General features: G+C 66.1%; 2 protein-coding genes across 2 annotated transcripts; both read right to left on the reverse strand.

Moving 5' to 3' along the window:
• Positions 1 to 301: 301 nt before the first annotated feature.
• LOC115916637 (solute carrier family 12 member 5-like) lies at positions 302 to 13046 on the reverse strand. The gene is made up of 9 exons (XM_030970350.1): positions 12934 to 13046; positions 5510 to 5604; positions 5160 to 5291; positions 4808 to 4954; positions 4159 to 4213; positions 3126 to 3256; positions 2751 to 2992; positions 2468 to 2679; positions 302 to 660 (listed from the first exon to the last, which is right to left on the reverse strand). The coding sequence occupies exons 1-9, from the start codon at positions 12983 to 12985 to the stop codon at positions 302 to 304; spliced, it is 1425 nt and encodes a 474-aa protein (XP_030826210.1). The 5' UTR covers positions 12986 to 13046.
• A 7251-nt stretch (positions 13047 to 20297) lies between these two features.
• On the reverse strand, positions 20298 to 24843 carry MMP9 (matrix metallopeptidase 9). The gene is made up of 13 exons (XM_030970351.1): positions 24703 to 24843; positions 24262 to 24500; positions 23700 to 23848; positions 23363 to 23491; positions 23108 to 23281; positions 22859 to 23032; positions 22567 to 22740; positions 22277 to 22432; positions 21912 to 22188; positions 21651 to 21790; positions 21390 to 21540; positions 21172 to 21275; positions 20298 to 20888 (listed from the first exon to the last, which is right to left on the reverse strand). Exons 1-13 carry the CDS (start codon positions 24841 to 24843, stop codon positions 20779 to 20781), a joined length of 2118 nt encoding a protein of 705 aa, XP_030826211.1. The 3' UTR covers positions 20298 to 20778.
• Between the last annotated feature and the right edge of the window lie 157 nt (positions 24844 to 25000).

Below are 25000 nucleotides of genomic sequence, written 5' to 3' on the forward strand. Positions count from 1 at the left end.
GGAGGGCAGGAGGTCACGCAGGGACACGGCTGCACAGGCGGGATCAACCCAGCCCGGGGGATGACCCGTGCCGGGGCAGGACCCCAGAGCCGCGCACCGGGACGGCAGCGGAGGCTGAGCGGCTGCCGGGGACCCCGCAGCGCCGGACCCTCCAGCGCTCGCCATGCCCGGGGCGAGCCGGGGGCTCCCGGCGGAGCTGCAGGGGAGCCCCGGAGGCTGCACCCGCTCGGCTCCGCAGCGGGGCTGGGCCGGGGGGGCTCCTCTGCCCCCGGAGAGCTAAAAATACCCGAGCGGCGGGACGTCAGCGCGCACCGGGCGGCACCGTCAGATCTGGAGCGCGGGCGGCTGCGGGGGAGGCGATGGCGACCGGCCGCCCCCGCGCCGCCGCTGTCACCGCCGCACGCACCCCCGGGTGCGGGGGTGGCACACGTGCGGGAGCGCGCCCGGCCACACGTGCTGTGCCCACGGAGCGGGGCCCGCGGCGGCTCCCACCTGTCACCGAGGGGAAGTAGATGCCGACGAGCAGGGTGAAGTAGGACGTCATGTCGCTGAAGACGTAGGGCTGGTCCATGTCCACTGGGGTGTCGGGGGAGCTCACCGAGGGCAGCCCCCGCTTCTCCACGATCACGCCCTTGGTAAGGTATGAGCTCCAGAGGTTCTCTGTGAGGAGGGAGGAGGCCGGGCAGTGCAATGGGCATGAGATGCCCGCAAGCCCCCACACCCAGCACAGCATACCCACCCCGCAGGAATGGAACTGGGGGTGTCTGCTTCTCCCGGGCTCGCTGAGCAGCCAGCTCAGCCAGGACACGGGCATGCAAAGGGTGAGGATGGCAGCACAGGTGGGCAACCAGAGCAGGTTCATACTGCTGTTGGCAGCGTCCCCACAAGATACTGGAGCAGCTGACATGGGATTGCAGTAGCAAATAATTAAGAGGGTAATATAATTAATGCTGATCAACACAGGTTTAAGGGAAGTGGATCGTGTCAAAGTAACTTGATAATGTTTTTGATGGGATTATGAGTGCGGGGCTGATGTAACAGGCTTAGTGTCCCTCCGTGTGCTGCTTTGGCCGCAGATCATGGGGAGAAACTGGAGCAGTGGAGAGCAGCCAGCACTGGGCAGGGCGGGCAGGGGCAACTGCCCTTGGCATGTCACTGCTGGGGGGGCAGAGAGGAGCAGCCAGCCCTCAGCCCCCGGCACTGAGCCCCCTTCACAGCTGCTCACAGGTGACAGATGGGGCTGGCAGCCCCTATTGGCCTTGCCTGTCTCATCCTCCCTGAAATGTTGTGTTTCTCCCGACCCTCACCTAGGGCACAGCAAGCCCCAGTCACCTCTGCCAGGGTCAAACTGTGCCACCCATCTTAAGATGCTGCTGTGCTGGTCACCCTTGTCACCAGCCACCCCAGAGTGGGGTCCTGGCTCTGTCCCAGTGCCCCCAGTGCAGGAGTGTTTGCTGCCCTGAGAGGGACCAGCTGGGTGGGTGGGGGTCTGCACCCCCTCCCCAGCAGCACCATTGCCAACAGGAGCAGGTTCCACCCAGCAGCCAGGAGCTCCTTATCTGACCCAAAGGACCTCAGAGTGCAACATCACTGGGAGGCTCCCAAACACCCTGTGACTGCACTCCACTAATCACCATCACAGCTGCAGCCCTGAGCACCACGTGCTCAGCTAAGTCTGACCTCCCATGCCCGTGTCCACACAGACACCGGGGCAGGATGGCTGGGGCAGCCCTGCAGCCATCAGGAATGACTGATCCTGCTTGTGGCTCTGCTGCTTGCCTGAGTCCCAACAACCACTCCAGCATGGGGGTCTGCAGACACCCTCTCAATGTGGCACAGAGCATCAGCCTCTGCCACCCACTGCAGAGCGTGAGCACCTAGCAGATACACCAGCATCTCCAGAAAAACAGGTCATAAGTGGCTCCTCCCAACAAATTCACGCATCTTTCTGTGGTCCTGGCCACTCTCCCAGCAGGGCTGTAGCCACAGTAGCTAAGTGGCCCCAAGGGGTGATCACTTCTCTCAAAACCTCAAATCAATACCAGCCTTTCCAAAGACCAAGAGGAAGCAGAAGGAGGATTTATTCCTCCCCAGCCTTCGGGCCTCATTCTGAGCCACCCCACTGGCTGACACAGACTGCATGCAGGTGGCTGCAGCGCCCTGCTCTGTCACCCAGTGCAGGAGTGTCCCACTGCCCAGCACAGCATGAGCACAGCTCCCTGTGCCTCAGGAGCAGAGCAGCCCCAGCAGGCATCTCCCACATGCCCTCTCACCTGGACCTGGCTCTGTTTGCCCCCACAACCCCTGGGATGGAGCCATGACTCCCACAGCACACCTCCACCAGCCCCATTGTCAGAGCTGCCCAGCAGGCACAGCCACTGCCCCACCACAGCTCCCTTGCTTCTCCATGCTGCAATTCCCATGCTTTCATGCCCATGTTCCCATGCTTCCATCAGCATGTGCTCACCTTGGATGAGGCCGCTGGCAGCACCAGGGATGCCCTCGATCTCAGTGACGTTGTTCATGGTGAAGTACTCATCACAGGTCGCATTGAGGAAACGGGAGGTGCAGAAAAGCTCCCAGAGTTTGGAGCCAACTGTCTCATTCCCCTCCACCACCATCTTGGTGCAGAGGTCAAAGCCGTGGCGTGAGAGGGTCCTGTTGCCCAGGAGGCAGATCCTGGGGGCACACAGGCACTCAGCATTTGCATGCCCCAGCCCTGCTGCATCCCTGCAGGACCCCGTACTCACGGGAAGCTTGGTGGGTCAAAGGCAGATTTGATAACACCAGCATAGATGGCGAGGATGGAGAGGATGACACAGCCCAGGAAGACCAGGGCAAATTTGTTGACATACTTGACACCCACGAACACGACGGTGGCCATGCAGGTCAGCACACAGGTGCCGTACACACGCATGTTGTTGAGCATTGCAGCTGCCTCCCCGCTGGCATCCTCTGCCTTGAAGATGGCCATGGCCGGGAAGATGTAGGCCTGGGAAAGAGTCATGGCATCACCAACTGGTTAACAGCCTGCAGAGGGGCCCCAGGAGAAAGGTCCTTCCGGCCCCCTGCCCTGCCAGGAGCTGAGCCCATGGCACTGCACAAGGCAAGGACCAGGTACCTACCAGCAGGATTTCGATGGTGCCCAGGATGTACATGGCACCGGCAAAGGTGGTGCCCAGGTAGAAGCAGAGCCCCACAGCCCCACCAAACTCGGGTCCCAGCGAGCGTGAGATCATGTAGTAGGAGCCACCCGCTGTCAGAGAGAGCAAAAGTGGGTCCCAGCCAGACCCCAGACACCCTCAGCCCTGCCAGGTATCCCAGAGGGCAGACTGGAGCCAGGATAGCCACGGGCCTGCTCCAGCACTGAGCAAGATGCAGAGCAGCAGGAATGACCACACAGGCAGAATCATTCCCCAGCAGCCCAGCAGCCAGGTGCCATGGCCAATGGCACAGGTGTTCCCTGGACACCAGACAGGAGCTGGTGCCCCAGGGACCTGGGCCATACCCTGCTCCATCCTCCCAGAGGAGCCCTCAGAGCGGGGCTGCCAGGATCGATGGTCCCGCTGCGGCAGCAGGATGATAAATAGCTTTAATTACACCCGCGCTGGGCTGTCAGCACTGTGCCCAGCCTGGCGCAGCTCACGGCTCCCCAGGGCTCTGCAGGGCTGGCATGTTCTGGGGGAGGCAGCTGGGGCACCCACCGGCCACAGCCCACGGTGCCTCTTGGGGGGCAGAGCCCACACACAGCAGCATCCTGGTGTCCGGCTGTGGGAGAGCCCATCCCATCCCATCCCATCCCATCCCATCCCATCCCATCCCATCCCATCCCATCCCATCCCATCTCCCAGCCCGGGCTCTCAGCACGCCCTGCTCCCATCCTCCTGCCGTGTGTCTCCCGGCTCCCCGCGGCCTCGCCAGTCTGGCGGAGGGAGGAGCCGCGGCTGGCGGCTCTCGCTGCCATCTGCACCTCGCGGCTTTGGGGACGGGTGGCGGCTCCAGCTCTGCGCTCCCCCGGGCCCCGGGGATCCCGCGCGGGCTGGTGGCAGAAGGCTGGGGAGCGGCTGGCAGCCCCGGGGGATGCTCTCTGGGAAAAGCCCCTGCAGGAACCCCACCCAGCTGCCCGCACACGCGGCACACCGCGGGGCTTGGCTGTACCTGGCACCACACCGTTGGTGGCGATCGCGCTCATGGAAATGGCCGTCAGCATCGTCTGCGGGAGGAAACACAGCGTGTTCAGGAGCAGAGGGACAGGGGAGTGAAGGGAGAGCTGGGGCCATGCTAGGACATGGGGCCTCTTGGGGCCACGCTGAGATGTGCCACAGGGCAGGGATGCCCCCAGGGAGGATGAATGGATAGATGTGTGTGTGGACGGGCAGGCAGGAGGTTGGCTGGCAGCACAGCTGACACAGCTGAGCCCTTGGGGGGGCTGGCAGTGCTGGGGTGGCTCAGGACACTGGACAAGGCCAGCCTTCCCAGGCTCTGCCTGGGGTGACTGTCCCGGTGAGGTGGCTCTCTTCATGGTACAGAGTAGGGGACCCCCGGCACATCCCCCTACATGGCAGCTATGATCTGGGTCACCATTTAAGCACCATTCCACTGCTGATTCCTCTGGGAAGCTGAAGACTTCTCCTTGCTCTAAGTGGGGCAGGAGCTAGGGCAGGGGCAGAAGCTGGGGCAGGAGCAGGGCTGGGGCAGGGCATGGTGGGCTGGCAGCCAGTGCACCTCTCTATGGTCCAGCCAGCCAGACTGGTGACCCCGGGCAATGGGCAAGGCTACTGAAGGCTTCTATGGCTCCAAAACTCACGCAGGAGCAGCAGAGGAAGACCATGCAGAATGACTCCATGATGCCAGCGATCCCCACCACCCAGGTGAGACGCAGGAAGAGGATGACTCCAAAGATGTTCTGAAGGCAGGGCAGGTAGACACCCATGAAGGTGCCCATCCGTGGGGCCTGTTGAGGGAACAGCAGTTACCAGGGCTCAGGGGCCTGGCTGGCAGAGGAGCAAGAGATCCCACTCTTCACACAAAAAAGACAGGAACCCAGGGTAAAACTGCTCCTGGCTGAGGCCAAGGGGTCCCCTGTTCCCAGGGCAGCCTGGCACTACACAGGCAAGAGCTGCAGAGGGAGGGAAGGTTACCTTCCCCTAAGTCCTCACCTGCACCGGCTTCTTCTTGCCTCCATCATTGTTCTCAGCCTCCTCGTGCTCCCGGCTGCCCTGTGGCAGGTTGGTGTAATTGGCCAGTCCACTCAGCAGGGACGAGACCATAGGGCTGGTGTCCATCTCCTCCTGTGGAGGGCAGATCCCAAGTTGTGAGGACCCCAGCCAACCCCAGAGACCTCACCAGATGCTGCCCCACTGCCTGCGTCTCCAGGAATGGCTTTGGCAGTGCGGCAACCCTGGCCTGAGGCTCTGGCATGTCCCAGTGCCCAGAGTGCAGGTTGGGTGCTGTGGGACAGCTGCTTAGCTCAGCTCCCTCCCCGTGCCCCACTGCCTGCATGCCCTACCTCGAAGAGGGCCATGTTCTTGCCATCGTACTCCTTGCCCTTCTCCAGGTCCGTGCTGTTAATGAAGGGGCTGCTCTCCTTGGGGTTGCCATCGCCTGCAGAGACACCACTGAGTCAGCCAGGCAGCCCCTGCCCCACCCACAGCTGCAGAGCACCCACCCCACAGGGTCACCGCTGTGAGGGGCCACAGCTGTCCGTGGCAGCCAGCAGAGCTGCCGGGGCTGTGGGCACCATGCTCCCACCCAGACCCAGCGCAGGCAGTGCCAGGCGGGCATGGCAGCCCCCAGCATCACCTCCCACAGCGCACACCCAGGGGCTGCCAGCCCCAGGAGGCTCCCCTGCCCCGCCCGGCCGGGCTGACACGCGGAGCCGGCGGAGCGCATCCACGTAGAGAGGCGAGCGGAGTGCATCGGGGGAGCGTCCGGCGGGAGGCACGGCGGCAATAACTCACGGCACGGGCTGCAATAACTCACGGCACCTGCGGGTGAGCGCGCTGGGACTGCCCTCAGGGCTGGGACTGCCCTCAGGGCTGGGACTGCCCTCAGCGCTGGGACTGCCCTCAGGGCTGGGACTGCCCTCGGCGCTGGGACTGCCCTCGGCGCTGGGACTGCCCTCCGGCGCTGGGACTGCCCTCCAGCGCTGGGACTGTCCTCGGCACTGGGACTGCCCTCGGCGCTGGGACTGTCCTCGGCACTGGGACTGTCCTCAGCGCTGGGACTGCCCTCCAGCGCTGGGACTGTCCTCGGTACTGGGACTGCCCTCCAGCGCTGGGACTGCCCTCGGCGCTGGGACTGTCCTCCAGCGCTGGGACTGCCCTCGGTACTGGGACTGCCCTCCAGCGCTGGGACTGCCCTCGGCGCTGGGACTGCCCTCCAGCGCTGGGACTGCCCTCGGCGCTGGGACTGCCCTCCAGCGCTGGGACTGTCCTCGGTACTGGGACTGCCCTCGGCGCTGGGACTGCCCTCCAGCGCTGGGACTGTCCTCGGCACTGGGACTGTCCTCAGCGCTGGGACTGCCCTCGGCGCTGGGACTGCCCTCAGCGCTGGGACTGCCCTCCAGCGCTGGGACTGCCCTCGGCACTGGGACTGCCCTCCAGCGCTGGGACTGCGGGGCTGCTCAGCATCGGCGCACAGGGGATGGTCCCGGCACAGTGCCTGGGACTGGGGCCACTGGCCAGGTGTCTGCTCCTCCTCCCAGACATGCACCACAGGGCAGGAGGTGACATCATTGAGGGCAGATGATGCCCGGGGCAGTGGAGCCACCCACAGCAGTGCCAGGCCCATAGAACTAGCAGGACAGGGACCACAGCCGCTCACTGCATTAATGACCTAGTGTAGAAGAAACCTGGAGTTGGCTTAATAGCGATGCAAGCAGCTGAGCTGCAGAGCAGCAGAAATAAATCAAGCTGGAAATGGAGCAGCAGTAAGGATGGTGCTGCTGGAGCAGCACGGCTCCAAGAGAAGGTCCAGAGCAGAGAGCAACCAGGGCATGGGGGCCAGGAGCCAAAGGACACAGTCCTGGGCAGAGCAGCTGAGGAGGCACCCATGGCACGGGGAAACCTGGGCAGCCAGGCCAGTCCCCAGCCCTCAGTGGGGGGAGTGAGGCTCCCTGCCACACACCCATCCCACCAGCACAGCCCTGCAGCCAGAGCAGTCACACTGCCAGGGGCCACCGCACTGCTGGGCAGGTTGCCCACACGGGCAGGGTCACAGACCAGCTCCACGCTTTGGGACCAGGGAGAGAATTGCCCCCTCCACCATCCTTCAGCATGGGGCCCATGAGTGCCCCAGGGCAGATGGATGGTGCCCTAGCAGTGTAGTCATCCACTCACTCTTGCAGCCACAAGACAAAGCCTGTGACCGTTTGGAGCATCCTGGTCCTCTGAAGACCACAATTCTCCTGCCAGTTGACTCATATTCGGGATCCTGGAAGCCCGTGTGCAGCAGTGATTCACCATCTGCAATTCCCTGGCACACAGGGTGCTCCTGGCTGACCAGGAGGTGAAGCCTCAAATGCTACAGGTGACACGGACCTGTGGGCTAGCCCCCAACTCCCACCACCCCTGGGCTCCCCCAGCACAGGGCAGCAGGGCAGCAGTGTCCCTGAGGGCAAAGCCAAACACTGAGGCACAGCCTGCAGGCTCCTCCCGTGCAGGAGTGGCCATGGCAGTGCCACTGGGACACCCTGGCCCACAGGCTTCTCTCCAGAGTCCCCTTGGACAAGCACCCAGCACCCCAGGTTACCCCAGTGCCATGTGCCTGCCCTGTATATCCCACAACGCGTCTCATCACAAACCTCATGTGCTCCTTGCTCTGTGTTTGGTCTAAAGCCCCACTGAGCCCTGCTGTCATTAGGTAACAGCAGCGGTGTGGGCTGGCAACCACCCACTTGCCACAGCTCCTGCCCACCTGCACCAGCCCTGGGGACCACACTGATGTGAAATGTCCACCACAGGACACCCTCCAGGCTGATGCTGTGGCCATCCCCAGAGAGGTGACAGAAGGGTGCAGGAGCAGGGGTGGCTGGAGCTCACCTCCCCCTTGGGGCTGGGTGGCGCCGGGGGACACGGGCAGCTTGGCAGGGAGACGTGCTCGAAACGTGGCAAGGCTCTGGGACCCCTCCGGGAGAACGGAGCCCGCGGGGGCCTCGCCTCACCGCCTGGTACCCAGCCGACGACATCACCGTGCAGGTTTCCATGGCAACGGCGAGCCACGGCCGCCTCGGCTCCCGCTCTTATGTAACGGCGCAGGCAGCCGGACGCTGGCCCCACATGGCACCCGCGCCCCGGCCCACCGGCGCCCGGAGGATGGAGCGGCCGGGCCCCCGGCCCCAGCGCACCCCGACCCCCGGGACTGCCCTGCTCGGCTCCACACGACAGGCGCCAGCAGCACCCTGGGGTGCCCGAGCTCCAACCCCTGGCACCACAACAGCACCCACAGCTCGCAGTCCCTGCACCCCCAGCTCTGGCCAGCGCTGCTCACGCCGGGGCCACGGCCCGTGCTGGCACCACCCAGGCTGCCGGGGCTGGCCCGGGGCAGGAGCCCCTCGCCCGCCGGGTGATGCTGCTGCGAGGAGCGGCACTGGGAGAGGCCCCGGGCTGGGGAGCCTGAGGATGCAGCACGGCTCGGGGAGACTCTGAGTCTCCCACGTCGCTGCAGCCCCACAGGCTGGAAGGAGTTAAGCACCAGGGCGCAGGGTCCCAGGTGACAAAGCGCTCCCGCTCCTGCTCCTGCTCCTGACGGAGACCATTTTGCCGCAGCGGGGCTGGTGCAGCCTCTCCCCGGTAGCTGCCTCAGACCCGTGGTCTGAAGCCAGGGGCAGCCAGGGCAGGCAGGAGCAATGCCCCGTCCGTCACCTGCCACTGCCACGGCCAGCCCTGCCCGGCTGGGTCCCACAAACGGGGTGCTGCCTCCCGGCCCTGGGGACACGTGGGACACTGCCAGTGCCAGCAACGCCCACAGGGCTGCCCCTGCCCCGCTCCGCCAGAGCAGCGCAGGGCCGGAGCGCTGGACCGGGCTAGCAGTCCCAAGGCCAGCAACCGAGCCGGGAGAGACAGTGTGAGCAGAAAAGAGCAGAGCCGAGCCGAGCCGTGCCAGGCTTCGATCCCGGCACTCAGCCGCCCCCCTCCCCAGGGATCACTCAACACGAATCGGCCTTTTAATTTGCTGCGGCGGCTGGAAGGGCTGGCAGCGGGATCGCTGGCAGGAACCCGCAGCCCCGCCGTGGGCACCGCGCAGCCCCGCTCTCAGCAGGGCTTCCACCAACCTGTCTGCCCGGGGCAGCCCGGAGCAAACGCAGCAGCGCCAAAGGACCGTCACGGCACCCTCGGAGCCCCCCAAGGCAGGGCTCAGGCAGCAGCGCCAACCACAATTTGATCTTCTAATGGCTTTTTACTTAGCCCTAAATTGGGTTGGGAAGCGTCATGTCCCTTATCCCAAATCCTCCCTAATCGCTTTACACGGCGCGGGGCACTGAGCACTGGCTGGGGTAGCCCCAGCAGCCACCCCCCACGGGCTAATTAACCACAGCTGCTGCCAAGGCTGCCACCCGACCACGGCCGGCCCGTGCCCTCCGCAGCATCCAGAGCACAGCGAGCCCCAGCCAGGGACATCGGGCACTGGGGCTGCGGCACTGCCGGGCGGTGCAGTGGGTGAGGGGGCTGTGGCAGGAACAGCCCCGACCTCAGAGTCCTCCGCGCCTCCGTCTGCGCTTCTGCACAGAGCTGCTGACGGCTCCGGAATCCCCTGCGCCACCCCCGCCCCATCCCCGCAGCCCCAGGGGCAGCAGCAGCGCGATGGCTGCTCAGGGCACTAGGGATGCCCTGGGGCTCCCCTGCAGGTACACAGGACACCTTGACTTTTGCCACAGGACACCTGGGCTCCCGGGCCCTGCCTGCAGCAAGGGGCACCCCAGGGTGACCCCAGCAGGCCAGCGAGCACATGGGCGAGCACGTGGCCCTGGCTGATGTCCCCAGCTGCTGCCGTTTTGCAGGAGCTGCTGGCCAGGGAGGCCACGCTGCTGTTCTATCACCTCCGGCTATCAAGGGGACTTGGCTGTACACACACTGCCTGGCCCTGGGCTGTTGGCCTGGGGTGCCTAAGGCAGATGGGGATGGCAAAGCTATTTCTATGGCAGTGGCATCTCTGCGCCCACCCAGCTTCCTTCTACCCTGCACTGGAGTGTCTGACAGCTGCTCTGGGGAGGGCGACCCTTGGAGAGGCCACACAGCCCTTGCAGCCCCCCTGAGGCAGAGACCACTGATGATCAGAGCAATGCTGGTTCATGCTGGCAGCGTCACAGCAGAGCCACTCCAGCTGCAGCGTGTCAGGGGAGCAGGGGTGGGGGTCAGTGGTGGATGGTGGAGTAGGATGCTCCCCCCATGCCAGGCTGCATTTTCCCCCTCCAGCCAGCAAGCACACCCAGTGGCCTTTTGGGCTGGATTCCTTCACAGCCTGACCCAAATTGGACCAACTGCTACTTCAGACCTATCCTCTTCCTTCCTAAACCCAGGATTATCCTCCCTTTGATCAGCCAGCCCTGCAGCGCAGGATTTCCAGCACAGGCGTTTTGGCTGGCTGCATTTAAACAGCTTCCCAGATTCTCCGACAGTCCAAGCCCTGCCTTGGAAATGGCCGTGGACACAAGTTCCAGCAAAGCTCCTGGTGCTGGATCTGGGTTCCCCAGGCATCCCAGTGCCACCAGGCTGGGTGTCAGCATGGCACCCTGCAGTGGGGCTGCGGCTGACATCCCAACACCCCAACCAGAGCAGTGCAAGGTGCCAGCCCGGACACTGCAGGCAGCAGCCCTGCCTGCTCCCTGCTCCCACCACCTCCCCAGAGGGTCCAGCCCTTGTTGGGTTGCTGGGGCTGAAGCCCTTCCAGCCACTGTCATGCGGCTCACGTGTGCTGTCCAGAGCACGACCCAAGTGGGGACACTGCTGACCTTTCTGACAAATGAGGCCTAAGTGGCACCCAGGGCTTCAGTGGTTGTGCTGGGATTGGCAAGTTGCTGGACAGCCAGCACTGGAGCAGCCAGGACATATGGAGGGGGCCCACTGGCATTCAACAGCTTGGCTACCCAAAGGGTTTTCCATGGTCCCTGCAGACAGACTTCACGATGGGAGTTCAGCTGACCCTTGGCATGGGGGGGCAACCCCCCCCACTGCAACCACCCTTGTCACAGGTGTGGGGAGTTCTGCTGAGCCCCTTCCTACAGACAATCCCTGCTCCCCCAAGTCCCCCAGGCCCCTGATTCCTCCAGCCCTTCACCCGCTGTCCCACAGGGCAGCATCTCAGCAGGCTCAGCTCCAGGGACAGTCTGCCCGGTCCATCTGTAGTGGCACCATGTCCAGCCCTCCTGCCAGACCCCTGCATGGCTGCACCGCCTGCTGCCACGCCACTGGCATTGCCGTGATGGAAATCAGCGAGTGGGAGAGATCCTGGTGCTGCAGAGGGCAGGGGGAGGGCAAGTGCCCAGCGAAGGGCACGGCTGGGGGCCAGTGCGACAACCCCAGCCCGGCAAGGTGCCCCCAAAAGTCTCCTGCCAGCCCTGACCTTGAGCGGAGCCGCAAATAAACAAGCAAATAAACAGACTGGGGTCGGCAGAGCAGAGGAATACACAGAGCCTGTCTGTGGCTGTGCCCAGAGCCCCACTGTGGGCAGCCGGGACCCCCACAACCACAGCCAGCCATGCCCTCTCGGCTGGGGCTTTGGCAGACCCCACAAAGGGTCTGGAGAGGAGACTTGGCGGTGTCTGGGAGGGTCAAAGGGGCAGTGCAAGTCCTCCTGTGCCCACACTGCACCCCCCTGGCTGCAGCCCACCCCTGCGCCCGGCAGGAACACCCACAAGAACGGGGCCTGTGCTGCCTGGTGCTGGACGTGGCCCCGTGAGGAACGGGGACCCTCACATAGCTCGGTAGTGCCGGGAGGGGCTGAGGCCAAAGCGGCAGCAGTGACGGGGCTGCTGCGGGGCCGAGCGGCCCCTCGCCGGCGGAGGACAGCGGCCCTGCGCCAGGGCTGCAGCGGGACGGGGCACAGCGCGGCGCGCCACGGACTGCACCGGACCGGTTCGACTCGGCACGACAGGGCTCACTTTGGCTCAGCTGGGCTCGGTCCCGGGACGAACGGCTCCTGTGGCCGCGGAGCAGGGCCCGGGCGGCCACTTCAGCACCGCGGACAGCGGCGGCGGCCCCGGGGGTGGGGGGCGGTGGGGGGCAGGGGGTGGGGGGCGGGAGCGGAGAAGGGAGCGGGGGGCGGCGGCCCGGGATGGGGAGGCGGCTGCCGGAGATGGGGGGCGGCAGAGGAGAGGAATGGGGGGGAGGGCAGCGGGGGTGAGAGAGGCGATATGGAGAGATGGGGGGGCGGCAGCCGGAGGTGGGGGGCGGCAGCAGGGAGGGCTGGGGGGGCTGCAGCGGAGATGCGGGAGGCAGGGGTGGGGGGCCGGCAGTTAGGTGCGGGGATCCTTGCGGGGATCCCGGGCGGGCGGGAGCGGGACCGGTGCGGCGACTGGCGGGGGCTGTCCGGGAAGCGGCGGGGCCAACCCCGCAGGGTCGCTCGGAGCACAGCAAGCAGCCCCCGCCCGGGAGGAGGCTCCTCGGCGAGCCCCGCACCGCTCGGCCGCACCGCCGCTTCCCGGGGCTGCCGCAGCGGCGGGAGTGCGGCCGGGGCTGCGCGGAGGCGCCGGGAGCGGGAGCATCCCCGCACCGCCCGCCGCAGCCCCGCGGGGCCGCCGGCCGAGAGCCGCCGTCGCGGCCGGTGTCGGTGCCGGTGCCTCCCGCTCGCCCCGCGGCACGGCATCCTCAGCCCCCGCTGCCCCCGGCTCCACGCCGCTCCTGCCCCTCGCCGGCGCCGGCCCCCAGCCCGGCGGGGGCGGCCGCCCAGGCCGTGCCGCTGTCCCGCTCGTCGGTGCCGATGCCGGTGCCTCACCTTGGCTGGCGCCGCCGTCGCCGTCCTCGCAGTCGGTCAGGTTGTTCAGCATGGCGCCGGTGCCGCGGCCGCTCGCTGCCGCCGGAGCTGGAGCTCGCCCGCAGCAGCCGCGTCCCCGCGCCGCCCCCGCGCCGGTGGGAGGGGGCTGCAGTGCGGAGGCGCCCGGGCTCACGGCTCACGGCTGCTGCCGGCGGAGCCCAGCCCGGCCGCCCGTTTCATCACGTATGCGGGAGGCATTGCCCCCGCCGCGGCGGGGAGGGGCGCGGCGGCGCGGGGGGCACAAAGAGGAGCGAGCGGAGCGGGGCCGCCTCCCGGCTGCGCCAGCCGTGGGGGGGAACTAGGGCAGCGCTGCGGGCCCGGCTGGTGCGGGCGGGACGGGACGGGACGGCCCCGCAACCGCGCCGACCCCGCACCCGCCCCGGCTCCGAACCCCGCCTCCAGCCCCCGCACTCCGCACCGGCCCTCGCACCGGCCCCGCATCCGCCGCCAGCCCCCGCACCCCACACCAGCTCCCACACCGGACCCCGGCGCAGCCTCGGGACCTGGAACACACTCGGGGTGCACAGAGGGGCAGAACCTGTGACTGCGGGACCGACACACCAGAGGCGGCTGAGGCCCGGGTTCACGGCAGCCCCTGCCCCGCGACGGGCGGCTACCGGGCGGGGGCGGCTCCCGGTTGGGCAGCAGCACGTCATGCAGGGGACTCCTCTGCGGGCATCAGGGCCTCGGCTGTGGATGGAGACCCCTGCCTCAGTAGCAGGACAACCCAGGGCACCCGGGGAAGGGGGGAGCGTCCACACCACCCCACTGGGAGGACAGCAGAGGTGATTGACCCTGCTGTGCCCAGCTGACCTGCAGCGCATGGAACACTGCCTGCAGAGGGGAGCAGGCTTGATGGCTTGATGTCACCTTCCCTGGTGACCAGGGGGCTGAGATCGCACCCATAGCAACCTTCTCAGACCTGCAGAAGGGTTGCAATGGGGCCAGAATCCCCAGGCCCTGTGCCGTCCACTGAGGCCCCAGCTCTTGCAGCTGTCACCCACAGGGCCAGGGGCACAGGCCACTCTCCAACTGGGGCTGTAGAGGGACCCTGCAAGGCTGCCTGAAGCCCCCTGTTCTCTCATGCACTCAATCCGGGAGGATCCCCCAACCAGAGCTGGCTGCAGCTCCCAGCATCTCCTCCAGCACAGGCTGAGATCATGACAGCCCGCTGGCCTCCGTTACTTCTTGACGGCTGTAATTAATTGTTTACTTTCTCCTGGTGCGGAGCCAGCTGCTCCGCAGCGCGGGTGCTCCCCGGCCTGACCTCGCGGCCAGGAGAGAGGCTCAGACCCCTCACCCCAGCCCTGCAGGCAGCACTGATCCCTGCCCTGCAGCTGCAGCCAGGACCCGGCACCTGCCATCCCCAGGGAGCTGCAGCAGCACAGCCCCAGCTCCATGGAGAGTGGCACAGGAGGGCTGTAGGGAGGATGGGCAGCTCAGGGTGGGCAGCTCAGGGTGGGCACTCCCTGCCCAGGACTCTGTGTGGCAGTCACCACATGGGGCTGCCCCCGTCCAGCTGCAGCAGCACCAACCCCTCACACCTGCACCCCCTCAGCCCTGAGCAGCAGCCAGCCATGGAGCAAAGGGCTGGCCCATTCCCAAGGGTTGGGACTGGAAGGAAGAGGCTGCAGACAGAATGCAGTGGACAAAACCACCGTCCCATGTTGGCCTGGGGGGTCAGAGGGCACCCCCAACATCCCCAAGGGGGCCGTGGCTGGCCAGAGGGCTGCAGACCTGGGTCCAGCCAGCCATGGTGAGTGCCAAGCAGCACAGGGTGGTTTTTTGCAGGAGGCCACAGCGCGTGGGCTCAGCACAAGAGGGATTTTCCTACTAAAACAGATGCGGGGGAGGGAGCACGTGAAAGACCACTAATCCCCTAATCCCTGGATTATGGCTCCATTTCAGGGGTTGGGATTTGACGGCAGCACAGGGGGCTACGCTATCAAGACTGCATTGGCTTATCCTGTGTGCAGGGTCCCACCAGCATGTGGGGACAACCGAGAGTGTCTCTGAGGCAGAGGAGACTGAGGGGGCTTGATCCCCCAGCAGAGCACTGGCATTAACCCTGGCCAAAAAGCCCCTGACTGGGGTATGTGGTGCAGTGTGTCCAAAGGAGAGAGGTCTGGCACGGTTTGGGCATCATCCATGCCCTTGCATTGCTTGCAGTCGTGCTGCAGGCAGCACGAGGGCATGGGGAAAGAGAAAGACTGACACTTTTCCCTGGCCATGGAGAGGGGGATCAACTGCAAGTGGCCCCTGAGTCGGAGTAGCAGGCAGGATGCTGGCACCAGGCCAGGCAGAGCATCAGTGCCCCACTTAACTGCAAGAGGCTGCCCAGGAATGACGACGGAGAGCGGCCAAGCCAAGAATCATCCCTGCAAAGGGTCCTGTACCCCTGCAGAGACTCCTGAGAATGTCCCAGACCCCTCTGCACAGAGCCTGGGTGGGGGGAACCTTTCTCACAGATATTCCCAGGGCAGGAATCCTGGCCGCCAGCCCTTGCCTGTCCTATTACCAGCAGCGGTCAAACCTCCCAGGAGCGAGACACGTGCTGGAGTCACTGGGAAACCTCCTGAGGGCAGGGAGCGGGCAGCCTGGCAGTGTGCCACACGGGCAGGGAGGGCGGCTGTGCTGTGGAGATGCTGGTCAGCACATTGCACTGCCTGCTGTGATCCCTGGGCACTGTCAGCAGCCTGCCCGTCCACATCCCACCAGGATGGGACACCCCACACTGAGGGCTTGAGGCACGAGGACAAGCAGCTCCCAGGGAAAAGAAGAGCTGGGGCAGGAGAGACCCCAAGACGATGGAGGTGCAGCAGGACAGAAGGACAGTGATGCCAGCCAAATACTGTAGTAGCAGGTTGGCATCACAATGTGCCCTCACCACACTGTCCTGACAGCCCCAGGAGCCCAGGGACAACACGTCCTTCAGCACCTTGGCAGGATGGAGTGCTCCTGTTCATCTTCATCCAGACAGGCCAGGGCCCTGCCACCACCAAAAGCAGAGCCCAGAACTGACACAGGCACCAGCTGGGACTTGACACCAGCTGCAGCAGGACGGGACATGGAGGGAGGTGCAGTGCCCCGTGGGGCTGGGTGGGGAGCCACGGGAGGCACTGCAGCTGCCTGGGGCTGAGAGCAGAAGGGCAGCAGTGGGGCAGGGCTGGCAGAGGCCGTGGGGCAGGGCAGGCAGAGGCTGTGGGGCAGGGCTGGCAGAGGCCGTGGGGCAGGGCTGAAGAGCTCCTGCGTCACACGAGCCCAGCGCAGCGCGCAGCTGGCGCAGCGTCCCCAGCTGCCCTTGCCCAGATGTCTTGCCAGCAGCAGGGCCACGGCAGTGGGCGGCTGGGCAGCCTGGCACAGGGATCAGCAGCAGCAGAAGCAGCCTCCTCCCACCAGGCCCCGCAGCTGAGGAGCCCCCAGGCAGCCCTGTGCCAGTTGCAGTACCCTGGGGATGCAGGCAGCCACTGCTGAGCCAGGGCCAGAGGGCCCAGTGATGGCCGAGGAGCAGCTGCATGGCCACTTGCCAGCTGCTGTCAGAAGGGTTTGGGTGCAGGATCAGCTGATGAGGCACTGAAGTGTCCTGTGCCCCACGCGGCACCCCTCACTCAGCCTATGCAAGGACCTCCACTCTTGGCACCCCACTGAAGCATCTGTGGTGTGTTCAGTGGCATGGAGACTCCTTGGGAAGGTACTGATAGGGCTTCAGCTGCTCCAGCCCTCTGGCAGCATCCCACCCCCCCACATCATCAGCCCCTACCTGCCACATCTAATGATGCCCCAAGGGCACCCAGTCTGCCACAAACCTGGCCTGAGTGTCTGCGAGGGGGCTGGAGGAGATGGGAGGGCTGGGGGAGCCTCCTTAGGCAGCCCCTGTCGCTCACATGTACCCCTCTGTGCACGGTGCCCCAAGTGCCCTGTCCCCTCCCTTGTGTCCTGTCCCCTCGGCAGGGGCCCTGCAGGGGTGCAGCCGGGGCTGGTGGGGTCCCTGCTCTACCCAAGCCCCCCTCAGGGCCTCACCTCCCACCTGGGGCCAGCCTCACACAGCTGCCCCACAGAGCCTCGTCCACGGCTCATGGCCCACAGCCCCGCGACCCCAGAGCCCCCAGGGGGGCCGAGAGAGCTGCTGAACCCCCCCAGCACCGAGAGCCACGGCAAGGGTGACACCGGGACCGGTTTCCATGGCAACGAGAGGCTCCTTAACTGGTTGGTTGCCATGGCTACTGCCGCCGAGCTCGACCGCTCGGGACACGGAGGGGCTGCGCGCTGGGGATGCTCCGGTGCCCTCTCGGGCCAGGGCGGCTGCCCCACGGGCAGCGCAGCGGGCACCGGGACAGCCGCCCCACGTGCAGCCCGCGGGGGAGCCCCAGCCCCACGGTGGGTCCCGGGTGGAGCACATCGATCCCGGTGCCGCGGGGCCCGGGCCGCGCTGCGCTCCTGGCGGGACAGGGTCCCCGCGGGACGGCGGCCCCGGCGAGTCCCGGGGGCGGGGCGGGGCCGCGGGGGCGGGGCCGGGAGGGACACGCCCCCACCGGAGCCGTCCCGTCCCGTTATCGCCCCCTGGCGGCCCCGCGCAGCCCGGTCCGCCCCCGCCGCCGCCCGCACGGATCCCATTCACCGGGCCAAGCCCTGGATCCGGCCGTGCTCCTGCCGGGACCTGCCCCCGGCCCCGAGGCCCCCGCGGCGGCGCCCTGTCCGTACCCTGCCCCGCCCGCACCGGGCGGTCCCTTTCCGCCGCCGCCCCTGCCCCGGGGGCTGAGATCCCTCCTCAGCACCACCCGCCCGGGGCCGCTCCCGGGCAGGGTCTTCCCAAAGGGCGGCCCCGGGAGCCACAAGACGCCCTGAGCACGGCGCCGGCTCACGGACGAGCAGGGGTCCTCCAGCTGGCCGGGGGTCGCCGCACCGCCCCGGCACTGGCAGCACGGCCGGCTGCAGCCTTCGCTCCCGCACTGCCTCGAGGTCCCCGGGATCTCCGTCACTCTGTCCCCCACGCGTGACACTAACATGGGGTCAGGCAAGACCGAGCATTCGGCCAGGGCCGAGTCCCTCCCTGACCACTGCTGTCCAGAGCTCCTGCCTGCCATCCGCAGCCCCTGCCAGTCCTGCAACCCCATGCATCCCCTCCCATCCATCCCCCCGGGAGGCGGCATCCACGGTCCCAGCGCTGTGGAGAAATGTGGGATGTGAGGAATCCCTGAACACTGCCAAGTCCTAAGCAGCCACCCTGCCACGGCCGTGACCACCCCACAAAATGGGGCACCTCCAGCAGGACCAGCCACTGGCCGTCCTCTGGGAGGGCACAAGGTCACAGCTCAGCCAGAAGGATGTGTCCCTTGTTCCCACCACGGCCACTCGGCATGCCCACCCCAGCTCCCTGCAGGCCCCCACCAGCAGACTGGCTGCCAGACCGAGGAGCTGTTCCTGCAGGGCCCCAGAATTCGGCCCTGGCTCATCACGGTCCGCTCCACGCCACGCACAGCCCACAGGCCAGGCCCAGCTGGCCCAGCTGCCATAAAGTGACAAGTGGCCCTGCATCCCCTTGCCACTGGACGCAGCCCTACATCACCCACGACAGTGTGATCCTATACAGGGCCCCAAAGGCCAGAGCCCCCGGACAGAGGCACAGCCCAGCCCGGGTGCCGTGGTGTCCGTCCGGCTGCTCGCGCCTCCCACCCGCGCCCTTCGCCGAGGGTGGAAGGTCACAGCTCCGGCAGCACAGCTCCTGTGCTGCTGTCGGCCGGTTTTCTGGGATCGATACGGCTCCGGTGACAGCAAAGCCCCACCGCCACGTCCCCTGGGCGCCACGAGGCGATGGCTGCCGGCTCCAGTGCCTGTGCCCATGGCAGCCCCGTGGGCACTGCTGCATCTGAGGGCTGGCCACAGCTTCCCCTCTCCCGGCTGGGCAGCAGGCACCCTCCACCCTGGGGGAGCAGTATGTGACTCGCACCCACAGCCGACCCACAGCTGTAGTCCCGCTCCATCCCGCTGCCGGTCCGGCAGCAGCAGGGCCTCGCTCCAACAGCCCCCGGTATGGGGACAGAACAGGGGAGCTCCCTGAGGAGCGGAGGTGGCCGCGGGGAAGAGTCTGGGACGAGGGGTCCTGCCCGGGAGGGCGGCTGAGCCCCACTCCCTGCTCTGCACCTCCCATCTCCCGGATCCCGCAGCTCCGAGCCATCCCTACCCCGGGGGTCTGCACTGCCTCCGAGGGCCAGACCGACCGCAGCTCCGCACCCCCCATGGTGTCCCGACGGCCCGGCCCTCCCCGCAGACCCTCCCCGCAGACCCTCCGCGCGGACCCTCCCCGCGGAGCCTGTCCTGCCCCGCGGATCCTCATCGCGGACCGTGTCCCGCCTCCGGAGCCTCCCCGGGCCCCCCTTGCCCCCGGCGCTCACCCCCGCCGCCGGTGACGGTGAACCGCCCGCTCATGGCCCCGTCGTCGCCACAAGTGGCTCCGGCCCCGGCGGTGGCTGAGCGCGGCCCCGCCGGGCGCTGACCGGGGTCCTAGTGCCCGCGGCACCGCCCGCCGCGCCGCCCCCGCGGCCGCAGGGCTGGCTCCAGTCCGAGCGGATCGGCTCGGCCCCGCTCCGCTCGGCTCGGTTCGGCCCCGTTCGGCCCGCCTCGACTCGACGGGACCGGACCGCTCCGCCACGCCCGGTCGGTCCCACAGCCGCCGCCGAACTGGGGGTGCTGGGACCGTGCCCCAACGGGACGGGAGGGGGCCGCGCTCTGCCCCCGCCCTGTCCGGAGCCACGGCCGCTAATTACAGCTAATTACAGCCCCGGAGTTGCGGCTGCCCCACCCTGCCCGGACCCGGGCACTCTCGGGCACGATCCCGGCCCTGGCCCTGCCGCCGCGCTCTGCGGCCACGCAGGGACACACCGGGGCCGGGGCAATCTACGGGGCCAGCCCGCGGCGGGGTCTCAGCTGCACTGGGGACTTCGGTCACACGCTGAGTGCCGGCCACACGCGGCGACAACCGCCCGCTCCTCATCTCGGTGCAAAGGTGGAGCGCAGGGGAGGGCAGTGGGTGGAGGATTATGCGGAGCCAGGGCTTGGGAGGTCCGGCCAGTCGGGGCGGGGGGTGCCGGCCCTGGCGTAGCGCTGGTGGGGGACAATGTTTGGACCGAGGGACATCATTCCCCGTTGGACCCAGTGTCCCTGCGGGATCCAGAGTCCTTAGCAAAGGGGGATTTGGTGACAGTTCCCCCACAGTGCCCCCATGCCCACTGGTGCTGGCACCCCCGGGGCTGGGGGAGGATGATGCTCCCAGCACATGGGAGTTCTCCAAACCATGGTCCCAACAGCTGCTAGAGCACTCGAGGCTGTGTCCAAAGAATTGTCTTTATTACAAACGGGCAGGCAATTGGCAGAGGGGAGTGGTTGGCAGAGTGGGCAGTGGGCAGGAGTAGGCAAAGCCCTGTGTCCCACCCTGGTGTGACCCCAGGCGCCAGCTCCCAGTGGGGCTCAGCCTGACCTGGCATCGCTGGCTCAGGAAAAAAACAAATTTGTCTCGAATCCATGTGCGGTTTGCACCAGACAAACGCCTCTGTGCAGTGGAGCTGGCACTGGCAGGAGTGGCACAATGCCAGCTGTGGCAAGAGTCCTTCTCCCCAGCTGGGGCTCTCCAGGCTGGGCAGCTCCCAGGAGGTGAGGGCCCCCTGCCCCTTTCTTCCAGGAAGATGGTGATCTCGTCTGGGGCTCCCCACAGCCACAAGGCTCCCAGGGGTCAGCCCATGAGACAGGAGCCCGCAGGTTGGGAGCAGTGGGCAGGGAGCAGCACTGCAGAGCTGGTGGCTGGTCAGGCCTTCAGTTCTGGGGACACTGCAGGATGTCATACTTGACGTAGCCCACCCTGTCCACCTGGTAGCGCGGTGTCATCCTCCAGTAGAAGCTGCCCCGGCAGAAGTGGTACTTGCCTGGGCAAGGAGGCGAATGGAAGGAATGGAGGGTCAGCAGGAGTTTGGCCATACAAAGATCCATCCTGGTGGCTGCCCAAGCAGCACAAGCACATGACACCTTGCACCTTGCTGGCACCCTGCCAGCTCCAGCACAAGGACCCACCAGGGCTGATGGCATGCCCTGTCCCAGAGCTATTCCCCACACACCCGAGCATCCCGAGCAGGAACCAGAGCAATGCCATGAGAGGCTCAGGCAGCCCGGGCCTGAACACACAGCACCCACCTGCCAGGTCCCACTCACCTTGGTAGAGGAACACATTGCGTGCATCCAGGGGGACGCCAGTGAAGACATCGTCGGTGGCACGGGGGTAGCCCTTGTCCACCCTCTGAACCTTCACATCCAGCCTGTGGGAGAGCAGAGCCGTGCTCAGAGCTGCTGGGAACCCCCTCCCAGTCCCTGGGCAGGGCTCAGGCAGGCGCTGCTGCTCTCCAGCCCTGCTGCTCTCCAGCCCTGCTCACCTCCAGTAGCTCTCCCCGCTGAAGAGCAGCACTTTGCCGCGGCCCCGCTGCAGGGCCCCCGAGAGGCGGCCGGCTTCCTTCCCTATACCCAACTTCTCGATCCCCCGGGGGCCCAGTGCACTCTTCCCAGAAAACACCCAGAACTGCCGACCTGCAGTGGGAGATAGTGGGGGTGTCAGACAGCCCTGAGAGCTCCCAGGCTTCACCGGGCTCCTCCCACTGCCCGTGGGGCTGGGCGAGGGCACTGGGGGCAGAGCTCACCAGCAAAGAAGAAGACCCTCTTGGTGAGCAAATCCTGGAAAACAGCATCGATGGTGTCTGGGAGGCCAGGCCAGGTATCAGCAACAGAGAAGGCACCCTGGATGCCCGATTTCCAGAAGGATGAGTAGGTCCAGTATTTCCTGGTGGGGAAGATGAGTTGTCCTGATCACCTCAGTCTGCCACAGCCCATGTTCCCCACACCCCTGTGTTCCCTCACATCCCACCTCACCAGGGCAGGAGGTGCCAGATGCTGCCACTCACCCATCCTTGAAGAAGTACAGCTCCCCATTAATCTCCGTGATAGCATCAAAGTTCCTCTCCATGCAGGCATCCCGGCTGGGGTCCACAGGAATGGGTCCAACTGTGGGCTCTGGTGTCGTCTCCCCCTCTTCCTCAGTGGTGGAGGTGCTGCCAGCCTCTGTGGGCAGGGGCTGGGTCTCCTCCGTCGGCAGGGGCTGGGTCTCCTCCGTGGGCAGGGGCTGGGGCTCCTCAGTGGGAGCAGGTGCAGGTGCAGTGGGCTTAGGGCCAGAGCCACGACCTGAGTGAATACAGGGGAGGGCATGAGGCTGGGATCACCTTGGTGCTGCAGGACACCCAATGCACCCAGCTGCAGTGCAGCTGCTCACCATAGAGGTACTGGATGCCCTGGACATCATCGGGGTGCAGCTGGAAGTCCTGGATGTAACTGTACATGGGGTACATCAGGGCCTCACGCACACTGGAGTGGTCCAGACCCAGTGAGTGTCCAAACTCATGGGCAGCCACCAGGAAGATGCTGTAACCTGGGAGAAAGCACTGGCCTAAGTGTCTGGTGGGCCACAACAGGGCAGAACACACCATCCAGAGACTGTGTTCCCCACAAGGAGTGTGACAATATGGCATGGGTCTGGGAGGCACAAAGGGGAGCAGGTTCTACCTCTGTCAGGGCAGAAGCCCCACTTCTTGTCGGTGTCATAGTTGCTGGTGGTGGCACACCAGAGCTTGCCATCCTGCCGGCCCTGGCTGGTGCAGGCACTGTAGGACTGTCCCAGGAAGGTGAAGGGAAAGACACACGGGTCCCCCTGGGAGTTGCCACCGATCACCGCCGTGTCTGCAGCAAAGTGTCAGTGAGGCTGTCCCTGGCCCCTGGCTGCACCGGCCAGAAGCCAGGACAACGCTAAGATCCCTCATGTGCCCCCTCCCCTGCATGCCCCCCTCCCTGCTGGCACCTCGGTTGGGGCAGAAACCGTATTTCTTGTCCTGGTCGAAGCTGGAGGTGGTGGCACACCAGCGGTAGCCATCGGAGCGCCCGTCTGTGGTGCAGGCATCGTAGGAGGTGCCCTCGAAGATGAAGGGGAAGACACAGGGGGCTCCATCGCTGTTGCCACCATTGGTGTAGAGGACTGTGGAGTGAGGGAGAGTGAGGAGGGCCCCAGGCACCGTGGGGCTGGGCAGGGGTTATGATCACCACTACTCACGCTCGCTGGGGCAGAAGCCGTATTTCTTATCCCGGTCATAGTTGGGGGTGGTGGCACACCAGGGCAGCCCATCCTTGCGCCCCTCCGTGGTGCACCGGGAGTAGGAGTGGCCCTCGAAGATGAAGGGGAAGTGGCATTCGGCTCCATTGGCATTCCCGTGGCGGGTCTTCACCACTGCTCAGAGAGGGGCGGCTCAGTGCTGCGGCTGCAGTTGGCACCATCAGACCTCCCCAGTCCACCACACCCTGCCCTTACCTAAGCCAGTTCCCAGGGTCCAGAACTCATCGTCGTCAAAGTGGGCATCACCCTGGATGCCCTGGCCTGGGGGAAAGGCGTGGGCCAGGAGCCCATCCTTGCCGTCGAAGGGGTACCCGTCCCCATGCTCTGCAGGGAAAAGCACCCTCAGCTGGACCTGCCAGAGGAGCCCTCACATCCCCAGCACGCACACAGACACCCAAACCCTGCACACCTCCTGCACGTGTGGGGGCAGGGGGACTCTGGGCACAGCCCAAGGAGACACGGGGTAAGGATGTCACAGGCAGGGTGCGTCACCAGGCCCGTCCTCACTCCCTGCCTGCCCAAAGGACATCACCTTGGCTGCCAAACATGATCATGATGTCTGCCTCGCCACTGTATATCTGGGTGAAGGTGAGAGGGGTCACATCGCTCCACACTTGGAATGCCCGTCTGAAGGCGTCATCGATCACGGCACGGTCCAGGTCAGGGGAGTAGTTCATCACCCTGCCAGGGAGGCAGAGGGTCAGTGCTGCCAGCTCCCCATCTCATGCAGGGAGGCAGAGGGTCAGTGCTGCCAGCTCCCCTCCTCATGCAGGGAGGCAGAGGGTCAGTGCTGCCAGCTCCCCTCCTCATGCAGGAGTCACCCTGTTCTGGGAAGGAGCAGACCCCCACCTCCAGAGGTGATAGCAGTCACCACCCTTGACCTCACCCAGGGCTCAGGTGCCCTTCTGGGCACTGGGGAGCAGATGCTGCTGCTGTCCCAGCTTGGCCCTGGCCCTGGGACCCAGCTGTACAGGCAGCAGCAAGCCCGGAGAAGGGCTGAGCAGAGGCTGCCAGCCTCCTGGTCTCTCAAGCTCTCCATTCTCCTGGGACCATCACCCTGGGGACACAAGGGTTCGTCTCCAGAGCAGACTCACCGGTAAGTCAGGTCCATGTGGTCCCACTTGAGGTCCCCCTCAAAGGTAAGGAAGGTTCCCAGATCAGGGACGCCGCAGCGTGGGGCTCGCATGGCCTCCAGCGTGGCAGCATCCAGCTCTCCTGTCTCCTCCAGGCCCAGCTGCTTCTGCATCTTGAGCAGTGCCTTGCCCAGGGACACGTGCCTGCCGCCAATCTTAGCCTCTGTCTCCGTGGTGTAGCCGAACCTCTGCAGGTAGCGCTGTGGAGGGAAGGCAGCCAGAGGGGTGAGCGAGGCAGGAGGGGCTCCAGCAGCCCCGGGCACCCATCCCAGCCTGGCTGCCTCCCTGAGCTCAGGGAGAACGACAGCTCTCAAGCCATGCCTGCAGCCCTCACTGTCAGCCTGGGTGCCCCCTTGGGGACCTGGGTGCCAGGAGGGCACCACGGGGCCGTGCTCCCCTCACCTCTGCCAGCTGTAGATCCGGCAGGGTGCTGATCAGGTCCCCCGGGAAGGTGACAACCGCCTGCGGCTTGCCCTGGAGAGGGGCTGCACAGCAGGAGACAGCCAGCAGCCCGGCGACAAGCGGGGCCAGGAGCAGTGCCATGGCTCGGTGGTGACAGGAGGGATGTGGCGGTGCTGGTCCCCGCTGCCTGCTCTGGGTGCCGCCGGGCTACCCGCTCCTATTTATGGGGTGGGAGGGCAGTGAGTCACCCTCAGACCCCTCAGCGCCGACTCACGCTCCCTTCTCCCTTCCCACGGTG

The sequence above is a fragment of the Camarhynchus parvulus genome, unplaced genomic scaffold, assembly GCF_901933205.1.
Source record: "Camarhynchus parvulus unplaced genomic scaffold, STF_HiC, whole genome shotgun sequence".
NCBI lineage: Eukaryota > Metazoa > Chordata > Aves > Passeriformes > Thraupidae > Camarhynchus > Camarhynchus parvulus.